The 25896-nt window shown below is 36.3% G+C and overlaps 1 protein-coding gene across 25 annotated transcripts in view; it reads right to left on the bottom strand.

Annotated features, from left to right (window-relative positions):
• Positions 1 to 25896, bottom strand: part of HMBOX1 (homeobox containing 1) — a 174977-nt gene that overhangs the window by 31798 nt on the left and 117283 nt on the right. For all 25 annotated transcript variants that reach the window (XM_019032357.4, XM_055348330.2, XM_055348328.2 and 22 more), the window contains 2 exons: positions 23967 to 24077; positions 14249 to 14402 (listed from right to left, as the gene is read on the bottom strand). In XM_019032357.4, coding sequence (XP_018887902.1) covers positions 14249 to 14402; positions 23967 to 24077 — 265 coding nt within the window. The remainder of the gene's footprint in view (positions 1 to 14248; positions 14403 to 23966; positions 24078 to 25896) is intronic.

Genomic DNA, 25896 nt, shown 5'->3' with positions numbered 1-25896 from the left:
GGCAAAACAGCCTAAGGGAGGGCAGAGTGCACGTTTTACATCCTCATTCATTATAGGCCAGGACAAACATCACATTTTAAAGGACTCAACTCTGCTCCCACAAAATGTTTTTTTAATGGATGAGAATGATATAATGTTCTAAGGAAAACAACACTGAGGCATTCAAAAGTAATTTTCCTGTTTTTTGAGTCATTTTGATTGGATCACTTTAAATCTTTTGATTATTATTATTATCAATCATCAAATTGATTTGAATGCCTTACGATTTTAACAAAATTAGAAAATACTGCACTACCGTATCTCCCACGTTGAGTCTAACATGTACGGTGGGGGAAAGAGGGTGGTAACATTTTCTAATTTTGTTAAAGTTATAGGATCTTCTTAAATATTCAATCAAGTTCAAGTGACACTCTGTAATATCAGACTTTACATACAGCACTATGCCAGCCTATAGACCAGCCGAGTATAACCAAACCCTAGCCCAAAGGAGCATAAAAACTGCACCACTGAAATACCAAGTAAACTTTACTTAGCAGATGGTGAAATAATTCATTCTGGCAAAGATATTGCCCAAATTTTCATCCTAGCAATGCACCTTTATAATAGAAGTCAGTTAAAGAAAAACTGAATTTTATCATTTTTGTTAACAATGTACCTGTGTAACACAAATCAGCAGCAAAAAAAAATTGATCAAAATATTTTTTTTTTCTAATTGAAAATGACTGGAATTTCAAGATGTTTCCTTGATCATGAGAAAGGAGAATCTTACTTAGGCTTCTGTCTTTAAGAAGGAAGGCTAGAAAGATTTTTCAAAACAGTTTCAATTTTTTAATTCCCAGGATGCTTTACAAATATTAACAGAAAAGCCACCCCCCTCTTCCCACCCCCAAAAAAGTTTGAATCATTGGCATGAAAGAGTTATTACTTCTGTTTTATATCTGGGAAAAAACTGGCACCAACAACCCCAAAAACTGATGAAGAAAAATGTTTTTTGGTTATTAAAAGAACATACTTCACATAGATACAAATAGGATGCTTTGAGAAAGACAAATGTTGCAAATGTCGCAATGTACGGTCATTCCCAATCTGGCTGCAACCTACTCACTCAGCCTCATTTCCCACCCAACTGAGCAGACACTCAGCAGCCTCATTTTTCCAGCCTCTGTGCCTTTGCACATGCTGCTCCTACTACTGGCCATGTCATTCTTCCTCTTCTCACCTCATTGAAACTGTACTGCTCTCCAGGACCCCACTCCACTGTCACCTCAGGGTTTCCTTTCCTTGCACCTCTCTCCTGTGTCCTTATTGTACTTGGTACACATCTCTTGCATGACATTTTTAACCTGACTCCTCCAATGGACTGAGCCTGCCAGGGCTAGGAGCTAATCTTTCCACACTCCTCAGCACGGGGCACAGTGTTGAGGAGCAACACTATTAGAAAAGGTATGTTCCTAAAGCCATACCAAAGTACTCCTATTAGATAGGTATGGTTATTAAAGTCATTTATAACAAGCAATTTCCATAAGGACACATAGCTGGTGAGTAAGAGGGTAGGGCCTGGAGCAACAGTTGTTCTAACTCCAAAGTCTGTGTTTTTAACCACTATGTCATCAGAAAAAAAAAAAAAATGACAAGAAAAAAATGTACAGACTATTAAATATATAAGGTAAATTATTTATTTATTTCTCTCAATATTTATCTTTGGATATTTATGGCTTTTTACATTATTATAATAATATACTGTTTCTTCTTTTGCTTAACATTATTTCATTTATATTTTCTTCAAATTTACATAGGCCATATCTGTCATCTTACAATGATATTCTACTTAATAAATTCATCATCACTGACTTAGCCACTTGCTACAAAGCTATCAGAGTTGAATGTAAAGAAGCTGGAAAAACATTCGCTGAATTTCCTATCCAAATATAACCACCATCTTGGTCAGACACATGGGCTCTTTGATATGAGATATGAAGAAGATATCCTCAGCTAGTTCGCTCAATTCAGCAGCAACATAATAAAGAAGAAAATGAAATGTAAGTTCTTTTTGCAACTGTAAGGCACTGAAACAAGTTTTAGAGATAAACTGAAAAATAAGAGAAGGTGATTTCTTCTAAGCAGTAGGAAGGTGAGTTTTTAGTTTTCTCATTTATAAGGAAGAAGGAAGTAATTCTAACTACCTAGACTGATAAAAAGGTAGGTGAACAATAATTTCTTTCCATTTTCAGACTGCAGCAACCTCAAGATATTTCATTTCTATAATGCATAACCATAAAAACTGAGGGAACCACAATCCAAGCTGATTGCTAAACAAAGTATTAAGATAGATCATGAGAATATGCATTAAAACACAGTCCTGAAGAACCGCTCTTCTGCCAGAGCTTAGTTATGGACGTGATTTTGTTTTTTGAAGTTAGTCTGTTCATGTTGTTATACTAAGAATCAGTTATTTTCCAAAGATTTAATTCTAGGGTGGGAAATAATTTCTTATCCAAAGCCACAGAATCTCAGAGAAAACAAAGGCTCTACGCAAAAACAGGAAATTATTTAGAATCATAGAGTGATATAATTTTAATAACTTGAAGGACATTTTAAGAAATTACATAACATTTACTAATTGATTTTAAAAATAGGTATTGACCAGCCGGGCGTCGAGGCTCACACCTGTAATCCCAGCAGTTTGGGAGGCCGAGGCAGGCGGATCACCTGAGGTTGGGAGTTTGAGACTAGCCTGACCAACATAGAGAAACCCCGTCTCTAATAAAAATACAAAATTAGCTGGGCCTGGGGTGGCACATGCCTGTAATCCCAGCTTCTCGGGAGGCTGAGGCAGGAGAATCACTTGAACCTGGGAGGCGGAAGTTGCGGTGAGCTGAGATCAGGCCACTGTACTCCAGCCTGGGCAACAAAAGCAAAACTCCGTCTCAAAAAAACAAAAGGTATTGACCAATTTGCTTTTTACATGAAAAAAAAAAAAACTGGAACCTAATACTTTATTCAGAAAATATAAGATACACTAAAGCATATACTTCAGTTTTACATTATAATCAACAAAACTAACAACAGAGTTGGAGGGTAGAGGGTGTGCTTAAAAGAAGTAAGTGTAAAAGAAAAGAAAAAGAAATAAACAGAAGACTTTTTGGCAAACTAAAGTACCAGAAGGTAAGGAAGAGGAAGATACAGAAAGGAGTTTAGGAACGAAAGCAAAAAAAAAAAGATAATAATAGTAATAATAATAATAAGGGGGCCTAAGAGAAACAAGAAGTACAAAGAGAAGAAATTTGGGTTAAATGAAATAAGGACTTTTGTCTTCCTCATCTCTGTGTCCCAATTCTTAGTCTAAACCTTAGCAACCGTCAATAAATGTTTACCACATAAAAGTTAAGGAAGATAAAGGGCTGAGAAGTTCAATGAGTAGAATTATTCTTCAAATCATATTTTACGGTTCCCGTAACCATAAGTTCTCAAAATAAGCAACTTAATCTCATTTATTCTGTGAATGTAACCAAGTTAATTAGTCTCTTTGAATTACAGGTTCTTGATCTAAACAACAAACTGAACTAGATGATCTTTAGGGTCACTTCCTTATTCTTCGCAGTAATGGTGACCAAATATAGGTAAATGAAATCAAACGAAGGCTCTCAGCTTACACCTGGACTGCTTAAATGGAATCAGTGGTCAGTAGATGCAATTTATATTTTTTTGTACAACAAGAGCAAAAGTCACTTATTGTTCACATGACACAAGCTGCTGTCCAAAGAAACATCCACATAGGTTTTAATGTTTCAGAAGAGCAATATTAGAAAGGATTTATAAGTATTTCTGCTCTAATTATTTCTCTGGCTAGGTGTAATCTTACTGACATTAAAAGGGTCTCTAACTCCATAGATTTCTGCATAAGTGATATAAATATTGGAACATTATACAAAATAATGAAGGATATAAACAAAATAGCATCACTATCACAATGCCATAACAAACTGAGGATACTGCTAAGGAAGAAAAACATGATTATTTTTGCATTTTGCAAAGTAACAGGATTCTCTTCAAGAAGTCGAGTGTTTTTTTAACACGGGGAAAATCCTACTAGAAGTTATTTCTTCATTTTTAAATGACAAGAAAGCCTCAAATTATATAAAGCAAACAAGAAGAAAAAATATACTAAATGAAAACATAGCTTCATGAAATGAGAGCAGAAGTGGAGAGAGCTTCCTGGGTAAATATTTAAAAAATCTCACAGTGGTTAATAAAGGTAATAAAAGAATAACATGAAGTGACACTAGGAAAATAGGGCAGGTTAATATTATTCAGAGATTGCTATAAAAGAACACAGAAGAAACTGATCTTCCACAGTCACTTGAAGCTTGAACCTATGAGTCTCTTTTGTCTTTATTTACACATATGAAAGTATTACTGCAGATCATCATATCATCACTCAGCATAGTTCAGAGTCAGAAGACTAGGAAAAGGAATGTTCTTTGCAGGTCAGGGTTTTGATGACTGGCAAAACACTAGGCAAGTTGCACTGCAGTTGTCTGAACCACACCCAGACTGCAGTTAAATATAGAATTTAGTTTCTGGAACTGTTAGTCTTAACCTTCACTGAAAAAATTAAAAGTAAAAAGGAGAAAGGAAAGAGACTGAAACCAAAGTCTATGTACTAATAAACTGTCCTGGGAAGAATTCCAAAAGGCAGTGAAGACCAAGAAAATTAAATTACAGAAACCTCAAGCAATGTTCTAGAAATCGCTTTACAAGCTGATTTGTCTCTTCCATGCTAGTTCTCCCAGGATGTATAGCATCCTTGAATAAAATCCACTTGGTTACTAGAGATGCATGTCTCTAATTCAGATTATATACATGTCAGGTTAACAGCAGTGACACCAAATTTAAAACTATGATATAATTTTGGTTCGTTATAGTATTGTGGTTGTGATGCTATTTTTGTTCATGAAGACACACTTTTATTCTAAGACCTGATTTTTAGATGCTTAAATTTGGGGGAAAGAGATACTCTCAAGCTAAAATTTTTAATGCTGATTCCTTGCCTGGGAGAATATTTTGGATTAATTTTTTAAAGCTGTTTTGGAGACTGACAGGGGTTAAAACAACAAAAACAAAATATTTTCTGTATAATTTCAGAGGGTTCTAGGCTTTACTAATGATTTTGTTTTATATTGCTCACTGAAGATGAACATGGACAGAATAACAAAAACACATTCAATATACTTATCCATAAGAAAAATAAAACACGCAATAGTTTTAATTACAAACACAAACAGAGGTATTCATTTGCCTTCATTAGCATTTAATTTGCATGTTCCTGGATACACCCAAATACATGGTCATCATTCAGCCACTTCGATTAAAAATTATAGCAATCAGTAACCTTTCCACACAAATTTGGCCCCCAAGCTGGTACTATTAACCACTATATTCTATTGCTTCTACCTATCACTGCTAGGTATTCTCACATTTATTCCTGCATCCAGTCAAAGCTTTTTTCCAAGTTGTTGCTTCTCTTTCCTTCTTGCTTAGTTGGGTTGAAAAACCTATAAGGAGATTTGGAGGCTTATTTTACCTTTCTCCCTTGAGACTAGAATAGGTGCAATAGCCAGGTCTTATTCTTTTGTGTCCCAGTCACATACGCTAATGCTCCAGAGACACACCTGTTTCCAAAGATAAAGGAATATGTAGCCCAAATTGCTGAAAGATTAGTAAGGAAAGAGTACATTAGAAGTCACTCTCCTAGGCCATGAAGCCTTCAACACTTCTGACAAAAACCTTTTCTTCAGATCTACTCCTTTCACTCTTCTAACCCTTAAATGTATCTGTTCTTTCTATCCCTAGCACTTTGCCTCACAGCCCGTACGTACTTCATTGAATGAATGAACAAATGGACAGTTAGGTTTGCAAAATCACGTTTGAGCATTGTAGAATCACATTATTTGCATATGCAGATATTTCAGACATATACTATAGATGACTTTTTTTCCCCTTGAGAATATGTAAACTACTTAAGGTAAGCCTAGGTTAGTGCTAACACACAACAAATGCTTTATTAAAAAAATGAATAAATATTAGTCAATTATATATTTTATCCATTAAAATCTAGTCAGGTCCTCTTTTTAAAAACAACAAAATCCTTTTTAATTATAAAAATTTTAAACCCACACAAATATAATAAACCCACAACCCCCTACATACCAGCTTCAACAATTAACAACCATTTTGCCATTCTTGTTTCATCTTTTCCCTGTTATAATCCCCATATGCTCTTAAACAAATGGAAGGTTGTAACATATATTAATCTAGGGACATCAGACTTTAGAGTTAACGAAGCCCAAGTCCACAAATTAAAAACCATCAGTATATACCCAAATTAAAATAACATTCTTCTTAGTTAATAAGAACTCAAATCTGTGAATAGCACTGGCTAAACATCCACATGTGACTGGGACACTTGTTAACTCTGTGGTCTTAGGAAGTTAGTTATTCAACCTCTTTGAGCCTTGACTGCCTCATTAGAAAAAGGAAAAACCAGGCCTGCAGTGAGGATTAAATATGGAGGGTAAGTATATGTGAAGCTTCTAACAGTGCACTGAATAAATGCCTTTTTTTAAAGCAGCTTGATATAATTCATATATCAAAAACTTCACTTATTTAAGGCATACAATTTAATAGTTTTCAGCATATTCACAAAGTTGTACAAGCACCTCCACAACTGATTTTACAAATCTTCATCACCCCAAAAAGAAACACATACCCCTTAGCCATCACATCCCCCACCCAACACCCCTATCCTCCCCTAGCCCTAGGTAACACATTTATTTACTTTCTGTCTCTATAGGTTTGCCTACTCCAGATACTTCATATAAATGGAATCATACAATATTGTCCTTTGTGACAATAAATGTTTCTGGAATTGAATATTTTAGAAGTCAAATATGTGGAATACACAGTGGAATGAGGTCAGAGAAGGAGAAAATGCACGTATATTTGAATGATGCACCAAGACACACGCTAGGAAATATACATATCATTGAAGTGCTTTGGGTATGTTAAGAGGCAGGAAAACTGTGTGTGTGTGTGTGTGTGCGTGTGTGTGTGTGTGTGTGTTTGTGTACATGGTAGCAAGTAGGTAGTTTGTGGACAGTCTCCGCTGATTATTTTCCTCATTTCCTTTCATGATGAGCAAGGTCATCATAAGAGAATGAGGATGGGGAGTTTGCACAGAGAGAAGAAAGTGTGAAATAATCTTACAGGAGAGTGGGAAAAAATAAACCAGAAAGGTATAGTATTAATTCTGCTTGGCAGAATTAAAGACCCACTTGAGGTTAGCGGTCATGAATTTAAAATGAGATCAGTCAGCAGGGTTTTAAGTTTTTCTCCAGCCACATTTCGCTGCAAAAATGCAGGAACTGTATAAATGGATATATTTAACCAGAGTTTATTCACACTCATGGCTTTAACTGTACCTAATATATTGATGACTCCCAAATCTCCATTTCTAGTGCCACTGAACTCTCCTAACACAGAAATCTTGAGGTGACTTCACAGTCAAAGCATTAAACTAGAAGAAGCTTAGATGGAAAAAGAACAGTGGTCTAACAATGGTTATGAGAAAGGCATTCTACTGTGTGACTTGCACATATTATCTCAAATAATTCTCACAACTCTTCTCATAATAACCATCTCCACTTTATAGAAAGCTGAAATTCCCACAGATTAACATAAAGTGAAGCTGTGACTAATTCCTAAGTCTGTGTGGCTCTGTAGTCTGTCTTTTTACTTCATCATGATATTTAACTCTTCATAAATGTGGCACCTGGGGCCCAGAGATGCTGAATGATTTGCCCAAAGTGAAAGCATTTTCTAATGGCAGGTACTGTCTCCCAGAGGCTCTCTGACTATCACTATGCTCAACTCTTACATATTTCCTGCTTTGTCATTCAATGTGTGACTAGGTTAGATTGTTTTTCTTCCATTTTTTTTCTGATATCTATCACTTTTTATCCATTTTCTATCCTTTTGTTTTTACAATATAGCTTAGACCCTCAGCAGTCATGCATAGGTTACTCTAATAGCTTCCTAAGCTGGCCTCCATCTATTCCTCCTCTAATCCAGTGTTCTCCAACCTTTTTGGCACCAGAGGCCAGTTTCGTGGAAGACAATTTTTCCACCGACGGGGTGGGGGGTAGGGAGGGTGGTTTAGGGATGAAAATGAAGAGTTCGAGCTCCTATGAGAATCTAATGCTGCTGCTGATCTCACAGCAGGTGGAGCTCAGGCAGTAATGCTTGCTCTGCTGCCACTTGCCTCCTACTGTGTGGAGGTCCACAGCCCAGGGGTTAGGGACCCCTGCTCTAATCCATTTGCATATGGGTTAGTCACTTCCTTTCTCTGAGGCTCTTACATATAAACTGCAAATAATATAATACCTACAGTATAGAACTGTGAAGATTAAATAATAATTTCGTATAATTATCAATAAAATCAGTAACTGTATAGTAATTAAATTCCTATTCAAATGTAAGCTATTACTGCCTTAAGATTTATGAAAGCAGATATTATAACTTAAATATATTTTACATTTTATTTTACATTTATTTCCCCCTGATTATATGCATGTAGTATGTGTTAAAATACATACTTGATTGATTTCTTGTCCATTATCCACACTCCTACCGCTATTATCTAACAGACCAATCTAATCAGATACATCTCCTACATACGGCCCGAATGCCAACGCTTACGGTATAATTAAGCACGGTGCTTGTTTAATTATAGAATGCACAGTATAACCAAGTTCTGAATAATCAAAGTAAGAATGCTCCTAACATTATAATGCCTTTTCTCAGATTCTCTAACTCATGAACTCCTATCCCTCATCTGAATGCACCCAAAATGTTACCACTTTGGTGTAGTTTTCCTCTTTTCTCTACATGCTCCTTTTGTCATAATAGCATTCACTTCTCAGTTCCATAATTACTTACATGTTAGCTCCCTCCCTGCTGCCACACATTTGTGAGGGAGTACATTTCAGGGTAACCAAATTGTTGATGAGGGAAAGTTCTTTACAGAAGAATTCCAGCTGATTAATGTACAAGAAATAAATTTCAATACAACAACTTGTGACTCCTTATGGAAAAATGACTGGGAAACAATCGTCAATAGATAACAAAACAGTGATTCTCAGTCCAGCCTACACTTCAGAATCACTTGGAAACTTTTCAAAATATATCTCTGCCTAGGCTCTACACCCAGAGATTAAGATTCAGTCCATCAGGGGTGAAGCCCCCTGATAGTTTTAAAAGCTCTTTGGGTGATCCTAATATGCATCCAGATTTAAGAATCAATGCTCTAAAACTATTAGGTAGATGGTTAATAGGGGATTTTTTAATAAGTGAATCAAGAAGGTAACACTGAATTCACTGATCAATCTTATGGTTACTAAAATTGGGGCTGTAGCGGTGGGTCACGCCTATAATCCCAGCACTGTAGGAGGCTGAGGCAGGTGGATCTCTTGAGCCCAGGAGTTCAATACCAGCCTAGGCAACATGGCAAAACCATGTCTCTACAAAAATATAAAAATTAGCCAGGCATGGTGGCGCATGCCTGTAGTCCCAGCTACTCAGGAGGCTGAGATGGGAGAAAGACCTGAGCCCAGGAGGTTGAGGCTGCGGTGAGCCAATGATCATGCCACTGAACTCCAGCCTGGGCAACAGAGCAAGACCCTGTCTCAAAAAGGGAAGGGAGCTGATAAACATGTTCTAAAATTGACTGAGGTTACGGTTGCATAATTCTGTGAATATACTAAAAAACATTAAATTGTACACTTTAAATAGATGAATTGTATCTCATTAAGGCTTTTTTTAAATCAAGATAAATTTCTATCTCTATGCAAACATACAGAAGACTACAGTGTTTTATTTAAATCTTTTGACTTTAGATTTCTCTTTTCCTTTGCACTGACAATCTTGGTTCCTAATAACTCTAATATGACTATTTGTTTTATCTGTACCTACATCTGTATCTATACCTATCTAGCTATGTAAATAAAAATAGTACCTGAATAGCAGTATCTATAATACCAAATTTAGTAGAAACAGTGTAAGATTTTTTTGGTGTTTCTTTTTATTCTTAAGCTGTTTCCCACTTGGGAAGTATAGTGAAATTACTGTGTTATAAACACATTTGAGATAATTCTTGGGTGTTTAAGGCACTATTTTGATATACAGGTTTCATTTTAGTTGTTTTTTAAAGGTCACCTCCCCCCCCATTTTTTCCCTGATTTTAAATTTTGATATATAATTATGTAATTTAGTTACAGGTCAAAACAAAGTATTTTCCGAGAAATCTAGCTTCTACCTCTAAGTTGTTTCTCTTTTATTGATAACCATTTATTTTATGGTTTATCACTCCATTTTAAAATAAGTTATAAGCAAATACATAAATGACAGCTTTGTTTTATATACAGTTGATTCTGCCTTGTTTTAAACTTAATGTTATATCCTGGAGATCACTGTATACAGAGTTTTTTGTTCTTTATCTGCATAGTACTCCACTACATGGGTTTCAACATCCAATACATGGATGTGCTATAATTTATTGACATAATTACTAAAAATAGACATTTAGGTCATCTTCCGTATTTTGAAATTAGTAAAAACAGTGCTGTTATCTTTTCATATTTTTGCCAGCATATCTTTAAGATTCTTCTTTTTCTTCTTGAGATAGGGTCTTTCTCTGTCACCCAGACTGAAGTGCAGTAGTGTGATCATAGCTCACTGCAGCTTCAAACTCCTGGGCTCAAGCAATCCTCCTGCCTCAGCCTCCCGAGTGGCTGGGACTACAGGCATGCCCTACCACGCCTTGCTAATTTTTTGTATTTTTTTATAGAGATGGGGTCTCACTATGTTGCCTAGGCTAGTCTCAAACTCCTGGCCTCAAGTGGTTCTTTCACCTCAGCCCTCCCAAAAGGTTGGGATTTACAGGTGTGACCCACTGGCCCTAAGATAATTTTCTAGAAGTAGGAATGTCCAGTCAAAGGGTAAACTCATAGGTAATTTTCCCTGATATTGCCAAATTCCCTTCCATTAAGTTGTTTCATTTTGCATTTCTACAAGTAATGTATGAGAGTGTCTGTTTCTCTACAGCCCAATCAATATAAAATGTTGCCAAACTTTTGGATTTTTGTCAAATGTAATAAGTGAAGAATAGTATCTCAATGTAGTTTTAATTTGAATTTCTCTTACTATCAATTAGATTGAGCTTTTTTTTTTTTTTTTTTTTTTTGAGACGGAGTCTCACTCTGTCACCCAGGCTCGAGTGCAGTGGCACGATCTCGGCTCACTGCAAGCTCTGCCTCCTGGCTTCATGCCATTCTCCTGCCTCAGCCTCCTGAGTAGCTGGGACTACAGGTGCCTGCCACCACGCCCGGCTAATTTTCTTTTTTTTGTATTTTTCGTAGAGACAGGGTTTCACTGTGTTAGCCAGGATGCTCTCGATCTCCTGGCCTCGTGATCCGCCCGCCTCGGCCTCCCAAAGTGCTGGGATTACAGACATGAGCCACCGCGCCTGGCCGATTGAGCATATTTTCATATGTTCAAGGACCATTTGCATTTTTTCTCCTATCTTTAGCCCAACAAAGATAGAGTTATTGGTCTTTTAAGAGCTCTTTATTAGGGATAATAAAAGTTGCAATTTTTTTTCCAATTTGTCTTTTACTTTGCTCAGCTTTTACTCCCTCCAAAGTTTTTCTTTTAATTTATGTAATCATATTTATCAATCTTTTCCTTTATTGTTTTTAGATTTTGAGTCACGGTTAGGAAATATTTTTCCCATTGCCAGGATATGAAGGGACCACTCATGTTTTCTTCTATTATTTATATGGATTCACTTCTTTGACTCATTTGAAATTTATCTTGATGTATGAAGAATGGAATAATTTTTTACTTTTTTAAAATTTCATTTTAATTTTTGAGATAGGATCTTACTATGTCGCCCAGGTTGGGGTGCAGTGGTGCAATCATAGCTCACTGTAACCTCAAACTCCTGGGCTCAAGCAATCCTCTTACGTCAGCCTCCTGAGTAGCTAGGAATGCAGGTGTATGCCACCAACGCCCAGATATTTTTTGAAGTTTTTGTAGAGATGGGGTTTTGCTATGTTGCCCAGGCTGGTCTCAAACTCTTGGCCTCAAGTGATCCTTCTGCCTTGACCTCCCAAAGCTGAAATTATAGGTGTGAACCACCATGTCCAGCCTTACTTTTATCTTATACCAACATTTGAGTAAGGCTTACTTTGCTGGTTTTACAGTCTATGCATATGTATTTATTTACCCATTCAGTCAAGGAAAAAAATATGTGCCATACTAAGGATAGGAATTTTATATGTCATTTTGGATAACAAAAAGTTCCATTTTTACAGAACAAAAATCATACTGTGTGACCTTCTGTACTATTAAGTATTTTGAAAGGCTTTCTGTGCTTTTGCAACTATTGGCATAAACCACATCCTCTTTCTAGTTGTGCCAGGTAACATAAAATTAAGCCAAAGATAACCAACTCCTGAATTAGATAAAGCCATTTATTAATTAAAATTAATGTTAAAAAACATAAATTAAGACTAAATAGGAGTCATAAGATAAATGCTCAATATCTTTTTAATTAAAATTCCGTGTGATTCTGTGACTAATTCTTGCTGCCAAGGAAAATAAGAATCCCTAAGTCTCTGAGGTTCAACTCTGAAAGTACATTAGGAATATCACCTATTGATATTAACGTCATCAATTTTTAACTTAATTCTTTCTCATGATGACATTCTGTGATAAATATATACTGGTATTTTCATGAAAAAAACTAACTGGCTAAGTCACTAGCACAATTAGAACTTAGCACCAGGTAGAAACTAATACCTAAAGGAAAATGTACAATATTGCAATTTAAGTTAGACATTATTTTAATTCTCATCTGCTGTGTGCCAAGTTCTAAAGAAATTTTCAAAAAGAATAAAAATTTCTAGATGAGAAAAGCAGAGCAGATTGTAAATGTCAGGTCTCCAGGACAATAATGTCTCATTCTTTCACTTTAATGACTCAAGCATATAAGGATTCATTATTCAATAAATGGCTTCTGCTCTTATCTATAATAAAGAGAGCAAGGAAAGGAATAGATGACAACATCAGTGGATAACCTATACTCTCATTTTGGATACTGGATCTCACCTTCACTTTAAGCAAACCTATTAATTTCAACTATATCACATGAACAAAAACATCTGAATTCCGGCATTTTAAATCTCCCTCTCTTTCAGGTAGTGAAGTTCATGAGCTGGGAAATAATCAGAAAGTAGCAGGATGAGAGATGGCAAAAGTCTTAGATGACATATTGGCTATCAAAAAATTTCATTTTAGACATGAAGTTACAGCTGAGAGTTTGTGACCTAAACAAAGTTAGTTGGGTATAGGTCTTCTGACTCTTGAGTCCAGTGCTCTGTCCAATATACCAATTCTACTAGTCAGGTCAGATAAGAAAAATGTACAGCTGGAACATTATTACCTAATTGCATATAAACAAAATTCCATTGAAACAAAATTCTGTAAACATCACTTACAAGTAGATGACTAAAAAGATAATTCTACTATAGGATCTATGCTAAGTATGCCAAACATTTCACAATCATAATTAATTTATACCATTTCAGATGGGAAAATTGAAGCTACGGTCAAATTCAGGTTAAAAAAAAAAATCACTGAGTACCTACTATGGATCAGGTACTGGTGATACAATGAGAGGATAAATTACTAAAACAAAGTCAAAAATAAGTATTTTTAACCTTTGGGACAAAGCTTACTTAGACCATACTCCTTATTAAAGGAAAGTTAAATCTCAGTAGTCTCCTATACAATTATTCAATATTTTTGATGAAAAGAAGACTTCAAAGAGTTTTTCCAAGATATAATACAAAGATCTGAATTCAAAAAATATTTATTCCAACATTTCTTAAATTACTGGGGACACCATTGTAAGTAAAATAAATTGACAGATGCTAACTCCAGCTTTATGAATTCTCAATGCTAAGATCACCTTATTTCTATAATACAGCATTTATGATAGTCTAAAGTACTTTTAGAGATAGAACCAAGACACCAAGTACTTGTTTGAAATGAAAACTGTCCCAGTCTATCCAGTGTTGACGTCTTCCCTAAGTTTGGGAGATCATTTGTAGAAAAAGGAGACACATACCTTTCCATAACAGCCAGGCACTCCTTTCTCCAGGTAAATCGACTCCCTCGTCGCAGTCGGAAAGTACCAGATGTGGCAGAGACTGGGGGAGGCGTTTGTCTCCATTCAGGGTCCTCTATTGGAATGGGGGCTGGTCTCATACTTAGTGTAGCGCCTGAAATAAACAAGACACTTTTAGCAAATATCTTGCAGTTTATTTAAAACAATATGACATCTACTTCCTATGGGACTAGGGAAGCATGGTCTTTGGCTTAGTGACAACTTAATCAATGTATCTTTCTCTGAAAAATTTCTTTTGAAATTCCTGCTTGATAGTTATACTCTTTTTGAACAATATACCTCAGATGTTCAGAATCTTTTACTAACCATTCAAATAAGTTATAAGCTTACGGAATTTATGCAGGTAGGAGACAAACTTAAAATAACCCTAATTCTTGTAAACTCTTTTCTTTTTTAAAGAGTGAAATACAGCATGAAAGAAAATAAGATGATATTTGATATGCTTTTTGTCTACTAACTAAATCAGGTCTCCATAGGTCTACCTGTTGATGCTATACTAGATTCTGTTACCTCCTGAACATAATAAAATTTCAATGAAAAATATCTATAATTGAGACATTTTACTAATTCAGATTACTCTTTTCTCAAATAGCTTGAACTGCCAATGATGCATTTATTCATTCATTCACCATTTAACAAATCCCTTTCAAGTGGCTTGCTCTAGGCTAGAAGCTAAGAATAAAACCAGGAAAGCAACATTGTCTGCGACCTCCATGAACTTATTTCATAGACTTTCAATGTAACTTGGTATGCTTTCACAGAGTTCAGTCCCTGGCTACCCCACTCTTCTTTCACTCCTTACACTGTTAAATTCATCTTCCCAAAACATAATTATGATCATATCGGTCTTCTAATCAAAAACCTTCAAAAAATTCTCTCTGCCTGTAGTTTAATTCAAACGCTTAACACAGGTCTAGAAAGACATGTTAGAACATGTAGGTTTATGCAATATTAATAAATATGTTAATTCTATGTTAATGAATATTAATATTTATTTCTTCCTAATAGAATTAATACTCTCTTTATTGTACCTTGCAAATAATACCATGGATAGCATTTCTACTTCAAGACTTACAGATCTATTGTAGATCCCCTTCTTAATAGCTACATCTTTAGATGTATTCTCTTACACAGATGTCCAAAATGTTAATCAATCCTGATTTTGCTTTTCAAACCTATTGTCCTGCAGTCTTTCCCATCTCAGTAAATAGATACCCACTCTTCAAACCGCTCAGCTCAAAATTCTCAAATTAATCTTTCACTTCTCTAATTATCCCACATATACATAACTAATTCATAGGCAAGTTCATTTTATCTTCAAAATATTTCCAGTATCAGATCAATTTTTATTCCTTGCACTGCTACTACTTTTAGAACACATCAGCATCATCTTTCACAATCATGGTTTCCTGGGACAAGTTTCAAAGACGGCTCCTCACAGTAAGTCATACCTCTGGCTAATCATGCCCTTGAATCTGGGCCAGTCCTGTGACAGGTTGTTGAGCAAGAAAATCTAAACAATTCAAGGCTAGGTTATAAGATGCTTTGAAATTTCTGCCTAGGTCTCCTAAAATGCTGGCTCTGGGGGAAACCAGAGGCCATATAAGAAGTCTGACTAACCTGAGACTATGATGTTGTAAGGAAGCCCAGGATAGACATGTGGAGAGGCTACATGGAGTGAAAGATGCTCTGACAGTCCCCAGGATCTTGTGCCAACTCCACCCAGGTGCCAGCATTTGAGAGAAAATGCCATCTTGGACACTGTAGCCACAGCAAATGCCACATGGAGAAGTGCAGAAACCAGGTGATAGACAGAAACAAGGCCTCAGACATTCAGTCCCAGCACAGGAATGTGGACGTCAACCTCCAAGGTCCCTAAGGATCCCTGCCTCCTGGTCTGCACACCTCTGTGTAGTCCCTTCCCACACTGCACCATGATTAGGCTGTGCGACCAACAGCATGTGGCAGTGATGGTATGTCACTTCCAGGATCAGAATAGAGAAGACACTGTGACATCTGTCTTGGATGCTTTCTCTCTTATTCACTCAAGGGAAAACTAGCTGCCGTGTGAGGACACTCAGGCAGTGGATGGTGAGGCCCATGTTGTGAGGAACTGATGTCTCTGACCAACAGGCAGTGAGGACCTGGGACCTGTCCACATCTACATGAGTGAGTTTCCAAGTGGACCATCCAGTCCCAATGACTGCAGCCCAGGCTGACAGCTGGACAGCAACCTCTACAGAACTCTGAGCCAGAAACAACCAGCTAAGCCACTCCTGGATTCCTGATCTACGAAAACTATGAGATAATAAATGCTGGTTGTGTTAAGCTGCTAAATTGTGGATAATTTATTGTATAAGAATAGATAACTAATAAAAATTATCACAATCATCCTCAGTTGTTTATTTCCCTTTATCCCCCAATACACTATTATTAATTATTCAAATGTATAAATTTGGCAGCAAAAAATTTCCCTTTAATATAGAGACTTCACTACTAATAAGAATGAGCATCTTTTCCTGTTTATTGACCATTTATATCTTTTCTTGTGAATTTCTATCTGTTGTTCCTTTTTTAGGGGGTTATTCTTCTTATGGGTGCAGAGAAATCATAGCAATTGCTAGTCATACAGAATGCAATTTTTTTCTGGTCATTTGTTTTTTATAGTGTGCTTTGTGATCTTAATTTTAATACAGTCAAATTTGTCAGTCTTTTGTATTATGGCCAATGGGCTTGAATATCACTCAGAGTATCTTTACATCTTTCATTTTGTGTTTCAGCCTTTAATATGTATGTGATTTCTTATAGCATGTGATGGAAAGTAAATATTTAACTACTTAACATTTCTGCTTAAACAAGTAAGTCTGTCATCATATAATGCTTTAGAGATTTACAGCCCACCCTAAAACAGAGTTGGCAAATTATACCCACTGCCTATTTTTGTAAATAAAGTTTTATTGAAACATACTCACGCTCATTCATTTACAGATTGTCTATGGCTATGAATGCACTGGAGCAGAAGAGCTGAGTAGCTATGATACAGATCATATAACCTGCAAAACCTAAAATATTTACTGTCTGGCCCTTTATATGAAGTTTGCCAACCCCTGGTTTAAAAACATTTCTGCTCTACCCAACATGAAATTCTAAACTGAAACCCTTCTTTAAACAATTTAAAAGGGTTTCATTCTGCCAAAATAAACTGAGAATTCAGTCTGGGCCTAATTGAAAGTTAACTAAGTTTAGACATAAGCAGGAATTTGGGGGCTGGAGGGTTTCACAGTCTTACAGTGCTTTTCTGAAAACAAGTAGGGATTACAGCACAGCAAGAGCTCTGGAATCTACCTAATTAAAATTATATAAATGTTATTCTACAGCAAGGGTGAAAAGGACTAAAACAGTGCCAACCGGTTATCATGGCTGATCAAGATGAAGGTAGAAATAAAACTCAGTAAGGGAATACAACCTCTTGTCCAGGGGCTGACCCTTGTAAAGAAAGAAAGAGCTTCAGGATGGAGGGTGGGCAATAGGTCAGTGAATTCCAGGTAGTAGGCCACATCCATAATTGCGGCATGCTCCTTAGTAAGCAGAGTGGTAAATGGGTAAAAATAGAACACAGAACAGAAAGAATCCTAACCAAGAGGTTGAAGGAAATAAGCCAACTAATAATAATGGTTCTTTCTTGGTATTGGGGTTTATTATTAATATTATGCTTCTTTGTAATATTCTGTATTGTCAAGACAGTCTCAAGAACTGAAGGAAATTCAGATGAAATAAAACTGGGCAGGAAGGAAAAGGAAGAGGGGAGAAGAAAAAAGGAGAAAAAGAAGACAGAAAAGTAAGTAGTGGCCTGGTTATTTTGAAAGAAATCAAGGCCGGGCGCGGTGGCTCATGCCTGTAATCCCAGCACTTTAGGAGGCTGAAGCGGGCGGAACACCTGAGGTCAGGAGTTTGAGACCAGCCTGACCAACATGGTGAAACCCTGTCTGTACTAAAAATACAAAAATTTGCTGGGTGTGGTGGCACACGCCTGTAATCCCAGCTACTCAGGAGGCTGAGGCAGGAGAATCGCTTGAACCCAGGAGGCAGAGGTTGCAGTGAGCCAAGATCGTGCCACTGCACTCCAGCCTGGGCGACAGAGTGATACTCCATCTCGGGGTGGGGGAAAAAAAAGAAATCAAGACAGTTTACACACAGAAGGTGAAAAATGAATAATCTTAAATTCATCAAAATACCTACTTTAAAACATAATGTTACATTACTTTTCAGATTTTTTTCTGGCTCCTTTTTCTTTTTCAATGTAGCGGTAGTTAAAAACAGCACAAAAAAAGTACTCTGGAAACACTCTATTAATAACAGATTTGTTCTGGAAACCTTAGTTCATCTTGCTTTGGTTGAAATGGATGAAAAGCAAGAGCGAGTTCAAAATTACTGACTCTAACAGAAAAACACAAAGACACTAGAATGCAGGAACAATGTATATAAGCCTTTAAACTCCTCTGAAGTAAAACACAGGAATTCTGGGTTGGCTAAGGTCCTAACAGGAAAAGTGTGTTGTCTATTTCCTTACAGAAATCTTTTTTCCCCCCATCTAAGTTTCCATTAAAACAAAATTTTGCACCTTCACCTAGCAAATCTAAACCCATGAGGGAAAAAAAACCCAAAACTCTTTTCATAACTTGTTAAGACATATAAAAATTTTGGTAAGTGTTCCCTTTACATATATGATAATGTCCTTCCTGATCAGGGTTAATTCTGGGTGAGGGACTATAAGCACATCATTACTACGCCATCCATAGGAACTAACCTCTCCAAAAGTAATTTCACATCTTCCCCCATGTCACACACATGTTTCCCTGAGATCTAACACTCTGCAAGTGAAGGACTGGACGTTTCTTCTGATGACATTTATCTCATGTATTTGCTGCATAACCCTCTTGGCAAATTTTATTTAATTGTTTAGAAGCATGCAGAATATGCACCACATGCCAAGAGGAACTCAGCAAACCCTGTCTGCTATAGTAATGTTTAAATTAGACAAGGGAAAAAGACTGTGAACTTAATTTGATTAAATAAAGGGACTTTTGATGTCAACCATGCTGAATTTAGCACTCACTTTTTTAAAAAAATAGGTATTTTCTTGTAAGTGTTTTCATAAGAAACAAGATAAAATGTATTTGATTAGTTTCCATCAGCCTATTTTATTAATATGCCTTGGCAGGCTTTCATTTATGCTGGTAAATTCTGATGATGAGTCTGTTATCAGAGAACTACACTATATCAATCGGGTTATCAGTAAAATTAACCTAAATATCCATTCTATTATTCTTGATGAGTCCACTTAAAGAGAAACTTACAAAAAACCAAAAGCCATATCCAACTGGATCCAGACTGAAGAGGTTGAAAAAAAGAACTTCCGCTGGGTGCGGTGGCTCATGCCTATAATCCCAGCACTTTGGGAAGCCGAGGTGGGTGGATCACGAGGTCAGGAGTTCAAGACCAGCCTGGCCAACATGGTGAAACCGCATCTCTACTAAAAACACAAAAATCAGCTGGGCGTGGCGGCACGTGCCTGTAATCCCAGCTACTCCTGAGGCTGAGGCAGGAGAATTGCTTGAACCCGAAAGGCAGAAGTTGCAGTGAGCCAAGATTGCGCCACTGCACTCCAGCCTGGCGGCAGAGCTAGACTCTGTCTCAACAACAACAAAAAAAGGACTTCACTCAAAGTATACAAAGAGAAATGCTCCAACGCCCAGGAATAGAGTCATAGAATATACAAACATTTTTGTTCTCTAAATGCTTAAATTTACAGAAGAAAAAAGAAAAAGTAGTTTTTCATTTTGTGACTTTTCTTAATTTTGCATTTTCTTCTCAGAATATATGTAAAGGGATCACACTATTTACATTTACCCTAATGAGCTATCTTTCCTAGACAGAAAAAAAAATTATGAAATAAAAGAATTACTTGATAAAAATCACTGACAACTTATTTTCTACCTGCTTCTCAAAAGCAGGTCTGGACTGTATAAACCTAAGTTTTTCTTCCTTTTCTTTCTTTCTTTTTAATCTTACAAGGCAGACTGATTTCTTTTGGTCTCTCTCCCCCTTCCTATTACACTTTATTTTTCAAATATATAATACAAGTACATAGTACGAAATTTAGAAAGACACATTAGGCTGTGTAGTTAACTCCTTACCCCTGTACTCCCAGTCACTCAGTTCCCCTCCACAGAGCTATTCTTCCCAGTTCCTAACACAGCTTTTCAGAGATTTCTATGCTTAGGTAAGCATATACATGTGTATGTGTGTGTGTTCCCCTACATAAATATGCCCTTGATACTGTTATGTACCTTTTTTACTTATGAATTCCATATCACCTCATATAAATTTAATTCATATAAAGCTGCCTTCAAAAAGTAGTTATATGGCTCCATAAGATTCCATTGTACAGATGTGCCATTAGTTTATTTAACCAGTTCTCAACTGAGGGACATCTGGGTGGATTCTAATCAGGTCTGAAATGACTTGCAATGAAGGATCTGCTGTCCTATAAGCTAACATAATTTTAGTTCATCTTAACCAAACATAATGGTAGCTCCAAATTCTTTAGCTAAAATCAAAGGTTATTTTAGTCAACAAAACAAAATCACTTTTATCAAGAAAGAATTCTATGTGATATTTGCCTTTATAATAAAGGTCAAAATGCAAAGAAAAAGACAAACAAATTTCAATTGCTAATACCCAATTGCTGTTAACGCAACAACAACTACCAAATGGCAATTACGAACTTACCCTCTTATCTCTAGCTACCTTTAAATTATGTCCCACAGAAAAACTTGACTGAGAAAACAAGTAGTTAGGATTTGGTTTTTAAACAAAAAATAGAAAGTACTTTTTAAAAGGTGACAATAATGCAATCTTACTGAAAAACAAATGCATATACTTAGAGGAACGTCTTAAAAGGAGGCACTATGTACTTAAAGAAATCAGCTCCTAATTATCAGCTAGATGAATGCTGCTGGTTTCAATTCCCTAGTTCTACCTTCCTCTAATTTCCCAATACTGGTTTCAAGATAAACTAAAATAGGAAATTAAGACTAAAAGCTAAAATAAATAACAATAATTTAAAAAAAAAACCAGCTTTGGAAGAACACTATCAGCCCAGTGCTAAAGCTGGACTCCTGTAGTTAGTATTCCACAACTGGCTATCAGATCAGCTGCAACAATGCCATTGTGGCCCTAGAGCTCCACCTTAGTCGTCCTTCCTATTTCTAGTTCAGGGCTGGACTAGAGCCCAGCCCCGAAACTCCAGTGCGGGAATTTGGCCTTACCAGTTGATTATCCCATTTTGCAATCCCCATCAGAATAACAGATTCAATCAAGAATCATCAACGAATGCTAAGGTCATCGGTGAAAGCTGTTGCAGGAAAGGATATTCATCCAGGGGCAAAGTGTCACCCTAAAGATTATTCACAAACTGCAAAGAAAAGATCTGGTGGTCACCATTTTAACAAAACCATCAAACTTGGCATATGAATAGTGCTACAACCTCCTAATGCTGACAGGCCTCTTAATATGCGGCAATATTAGGTAAACACTACCTACAAAGTATTTTTCTCCAGTGTTTTATTGCAAAAATTTTCAAACATACAATAGTGAAAGAATTTTTTAAGTGAAAACCATACTCATACCACATATTTTACTTTATCACATAGCTATCCATTTCCCTAAATATAATTCCATTTTATTTTCCGATGCATTTCAAAATAAATTGCTGCCATTAGTACGTGCCTCCCTAAATAATCTATGAAGTAATCTTGCCTAAAATATTCAACATGAATCCTGACTTCAGATTTTAATTCTAACTTCCAGCTTACAGAAATACAGAAGATAAAGAAATTAGATATTTGATAATAAAAGTAAATAGAAAAATCCAGCATGTGGGACATTCTGTCAAATTACATGGCTTAAGAAGTTCATGTCATTTAAAAAAAAAAAGTTTGGATGACTAGATTTAAGAGATATCCCAATTTTCCAACCTAAAAGAGATACTAAAGAAAGAGCTACAAAAGACATTCTTCTAATAGCTAGAGAAATGTGACTCAAACTGGATATAAAATGATAATATGAAATTATTATTAATTTTCTTAGGTATAATAATGAGGACTGTGGTAATACAGATTATCTTTATTCTTAGGAGATGAATGATGAATACACACATATATAAATCTTATTTCTTTTATAGAAATAAAGCAAATGTAAAATGTTAATAATAATAATATATATATATATATTTTTGAGACAGGTCTCCCTTTGTCATCCAGGCTGGAGTGCAGTGGCACCATCTCCACTCACTGCAACCTCTGTCTCCCGAGTTCAAGCAATTTCTCTGCCTTAGCCTCCCGAGTAGCTGGGATACAGGCATGCCCCACCACACCTGGCTAATTTTTGTATTTTTAGTAGAGACAGGTTTTCACCATGTTGGCCAGGCTGGTCTTGAACTGGCCTCAAGTGACCTGACCACTTCGGCCTCCCAAAGTGTTGGGATTACAGGCGTGAGCCACCGCGCCCAGCCAAATGGTAATAATTATTATATCTAAGAAAGAGTAAACAGGTGTCTACTGTGTTAGTCTTTTGAATTTTCTGTACATCTGAAACATTTCAAAATAAAAACTGGGAGTCAGAAGAGATTTTTAATATTATTGTAGAGGTTGATAGGTTCTTTTCTGTTTCATCCTGCCTGGACCATTCGGATTGAGAAACTGACCTTTAGGGAAAAAAATCTTATCACATACTTACACACAAAAATACATCTCTATGACATTCTTTATTTCTACCTCAGAGCCAATGCTATTATTATGCAATATTTCAACTAGTGTTTCAGTCTGTGTGCAAAGGCTTTGAGGCTGCAGCATTACACAACGCAACCCTATCTTAAATTTACACATGAGGGCAGGCTCACTGCCACTTGCCTGTGTAAAGTATAGATTGAGATAGTCCCATAACTTCAGATTTCACTTTATAAAATCACCTGTTAGTATCTTGAATAGATCTTGCCTACTTCTTCCAACTCTAGACATAAATTTTTTTGTCATCTTAGTTTTCTTAAGATTTCATTCTGCTTTCCCAATCTACTGCTGCTCCTGGGAGTCATCAGGGCAGCTGCATCCTAAAGTCCAAAGATACATCCATTACCCAGGTCATTAGAATTAGAAAAAAAAAAATCATTAGCAGAGATCACTGGATATGGTACAGCATGAATTAAATAAAAATATTAAATTTACATTACTAATTCAAACAAGATTTGCAAAAAAAAAAAGATACAGAATCTTACGTAGTTATGTAGTTGAAGAAAACAAAATCAGCCACTGAACATTCATGGCATTCTTTCAAACTATGGCTAGAAATATCATATAACCTGAAAGCAAAGAGGTGTCTTAGGGGAAGGAGTGAATATGACTAGATAATATTAGACAATAAAATAAAATTTATCACAGTCAGGGTTTAGCTTTTACTGTTAAGAGTCTTTTTCTGCATAAAGCAACCATAGTAAAGTATGAAACTATCTTACTGAACAAGTTAGCACATGGAGTCATTAAAGTAATTCATTATATCTGTCTTGTTTCAGATGCAATAAATAAAAGGAAATGCTATTTACCAGGGTTTGTCTTCTCAAGTTGATACCATCGGTAAAATGCTCTTTTCTTCTGTTCACTCAGGTCTGATCCCTGCTGCAACAGCCAATGAGAGATCCGGCTCTGACTGATACCTATGTAGAAAGAGAAATAGGTTTTGGGGGGCACTGAAATTACAGTGAAATTAATAAAGGATCTTTTGGTTCTAGGTTACTGGGTGCTTTATTCTCTGTGTCCAGTCCATAAGGAAGTTGCAACCTGAGCAAACTATTATTGGATTCCTTTGTAAAGACTGACTGCACTGGCTAGGATATACTCAGAAATTATCTCTTCGACATCAAGGCAGTTTATTAATTAAGACCCGACAATGGCCTCTAAAATTAATCTCCAAAAAAGGTCCATGAATCTGAGATAAAGAGATTCCTAAAGTAAAAGTTATTTGTCAGAGTTTATTATATTTGTGCTCCTTCAATTACCACTGCTTTCCACTCCACCCCTAATTTAGAATAATAAAACTTTTAAAAGATATTGAGCAAAAAAGTCAAGTCAGCAAGTTTTGTTACTCATTACGGATATTGACCAAAAGATTTAGGGGCTAGGAAACAAAAGGTCATTGAAAATACTGTCTTCAATAAGGTTTTTTTGGCTTATTTGTTAATTCATTTAGCCATTTTTAGAGTCATTACCATTAGTACAGAGAAGAATTAGCAGACTTTTAGAGTTATGTATGCTACAATATGACCTCTTAAGAAATCTCAACAGCTAAAGACATTTTTCCAACACAAGCTTTCCACAAAACTGAACAGAATATAAAGCAGTAGTTTTCTGCTATCTCCAAGAAGCTCTTGACAGCAATTACTTAGAAATGTAAAGAATCTCTACATCTGAAAGTAAAAAAGCATGTCTAAAACTTACTAGTATGAGAATCACATGCTCATTCTGGTCATTCATAGCTATTCCAAAAAATGAATAATTCAGTACAAACTGGCAAAAGCAAGTAACAACAGGAAAGACAAAACTGTCTTGTAAGTCCACAAGGCAGTTTCCAAAAGACCATTCAGCTACCAGAGAAGGTTACCTATACCTAAAACCTCCCAAGGAATTACTGAGGGTAACCGAATATTACTGAATATCACCTGTGTCGACCCGTCCCGTTTAAAGCTATAATGCCCAACAGGAAGAGTAGCTATCATGAAGTAATCACACCCTCTAGCATCAGAAAAAGCAGGAGGTCCTGGGATCACATTTAACTCATTAAAAGCAAGCCCCTAGAGTTTCACACACTTAAAAACCTACGTCAAAAGAAAATTTGAGGAAATGGGAGAGGGGAGTGTTAAAAAAAAGACTGTGAAGCAAAGTTCTCTGACTGGAAACATCTTTCTTTTTTTCTTTTTTGAGAAAGGTTCTCACTCTGTCTCCCAGGCTGGAGTGCAGTGGCGCAATCATGGCTCACCACACCCTCTCACCTCGGCCCCCCAAAGTGCTAGGATTACAGGCATAAGCCACTGTACCAGGCCCCACCACATCCAGCTAATTTCTTATTTTTTCTGTACAGACAGGGTCTCACAACGTTGCCAGGCTGCTCTCGAACTCCTGGGCTCAAGTGGTCCTCCTGCCTTGGCCTCCCAAAGTGCTGGATTACAGGCACAAGCCACCATGCCCAGCCTGGAAAAATCTTTCAATTTCAAAAGGCAAAATTCAAACAGCTTTCCAAAACCTAAGTGATTATATTCTCAAATAATTCACACGGCAGTTTTCCAGTGGACTAAAGATTTATGTGATGTAGGCACTGCATGCCTCTTCTAAGAAAATGCAAATTATTCTGGATAATTAATTTGGCTTTCACCAAAAGTCTAGTTTCAGACATTATGGTTATTTTTTAATACTACTTTTTTTTTCTTTGTTTTTTTTTTGAAACAGAGTTTCACTCTGTTGCCCAGACTGGAGTGCAGT

The sequence above is a fragment of the Gorilla gorilla genome, chromosome 7 (genome assembly GCF_029281585.2).
Source record: "Gorilla gorilla gorilla isolate KB3781 chromosome 7, NHGRI_mGorGor1-v2.1_pri, whole genome shotgun sequence".
In the NCBI taxonomy this organism is placed as follows: domain Eukaryota; kingdom Metazoa; phylum Chordata; class Mammalia; order Primates; family Hominidae; genus Gorilla; species Gorilla gorilla.
This window is presented reverse-complemented; position numbering and strand designations above follow the sequence as displayed.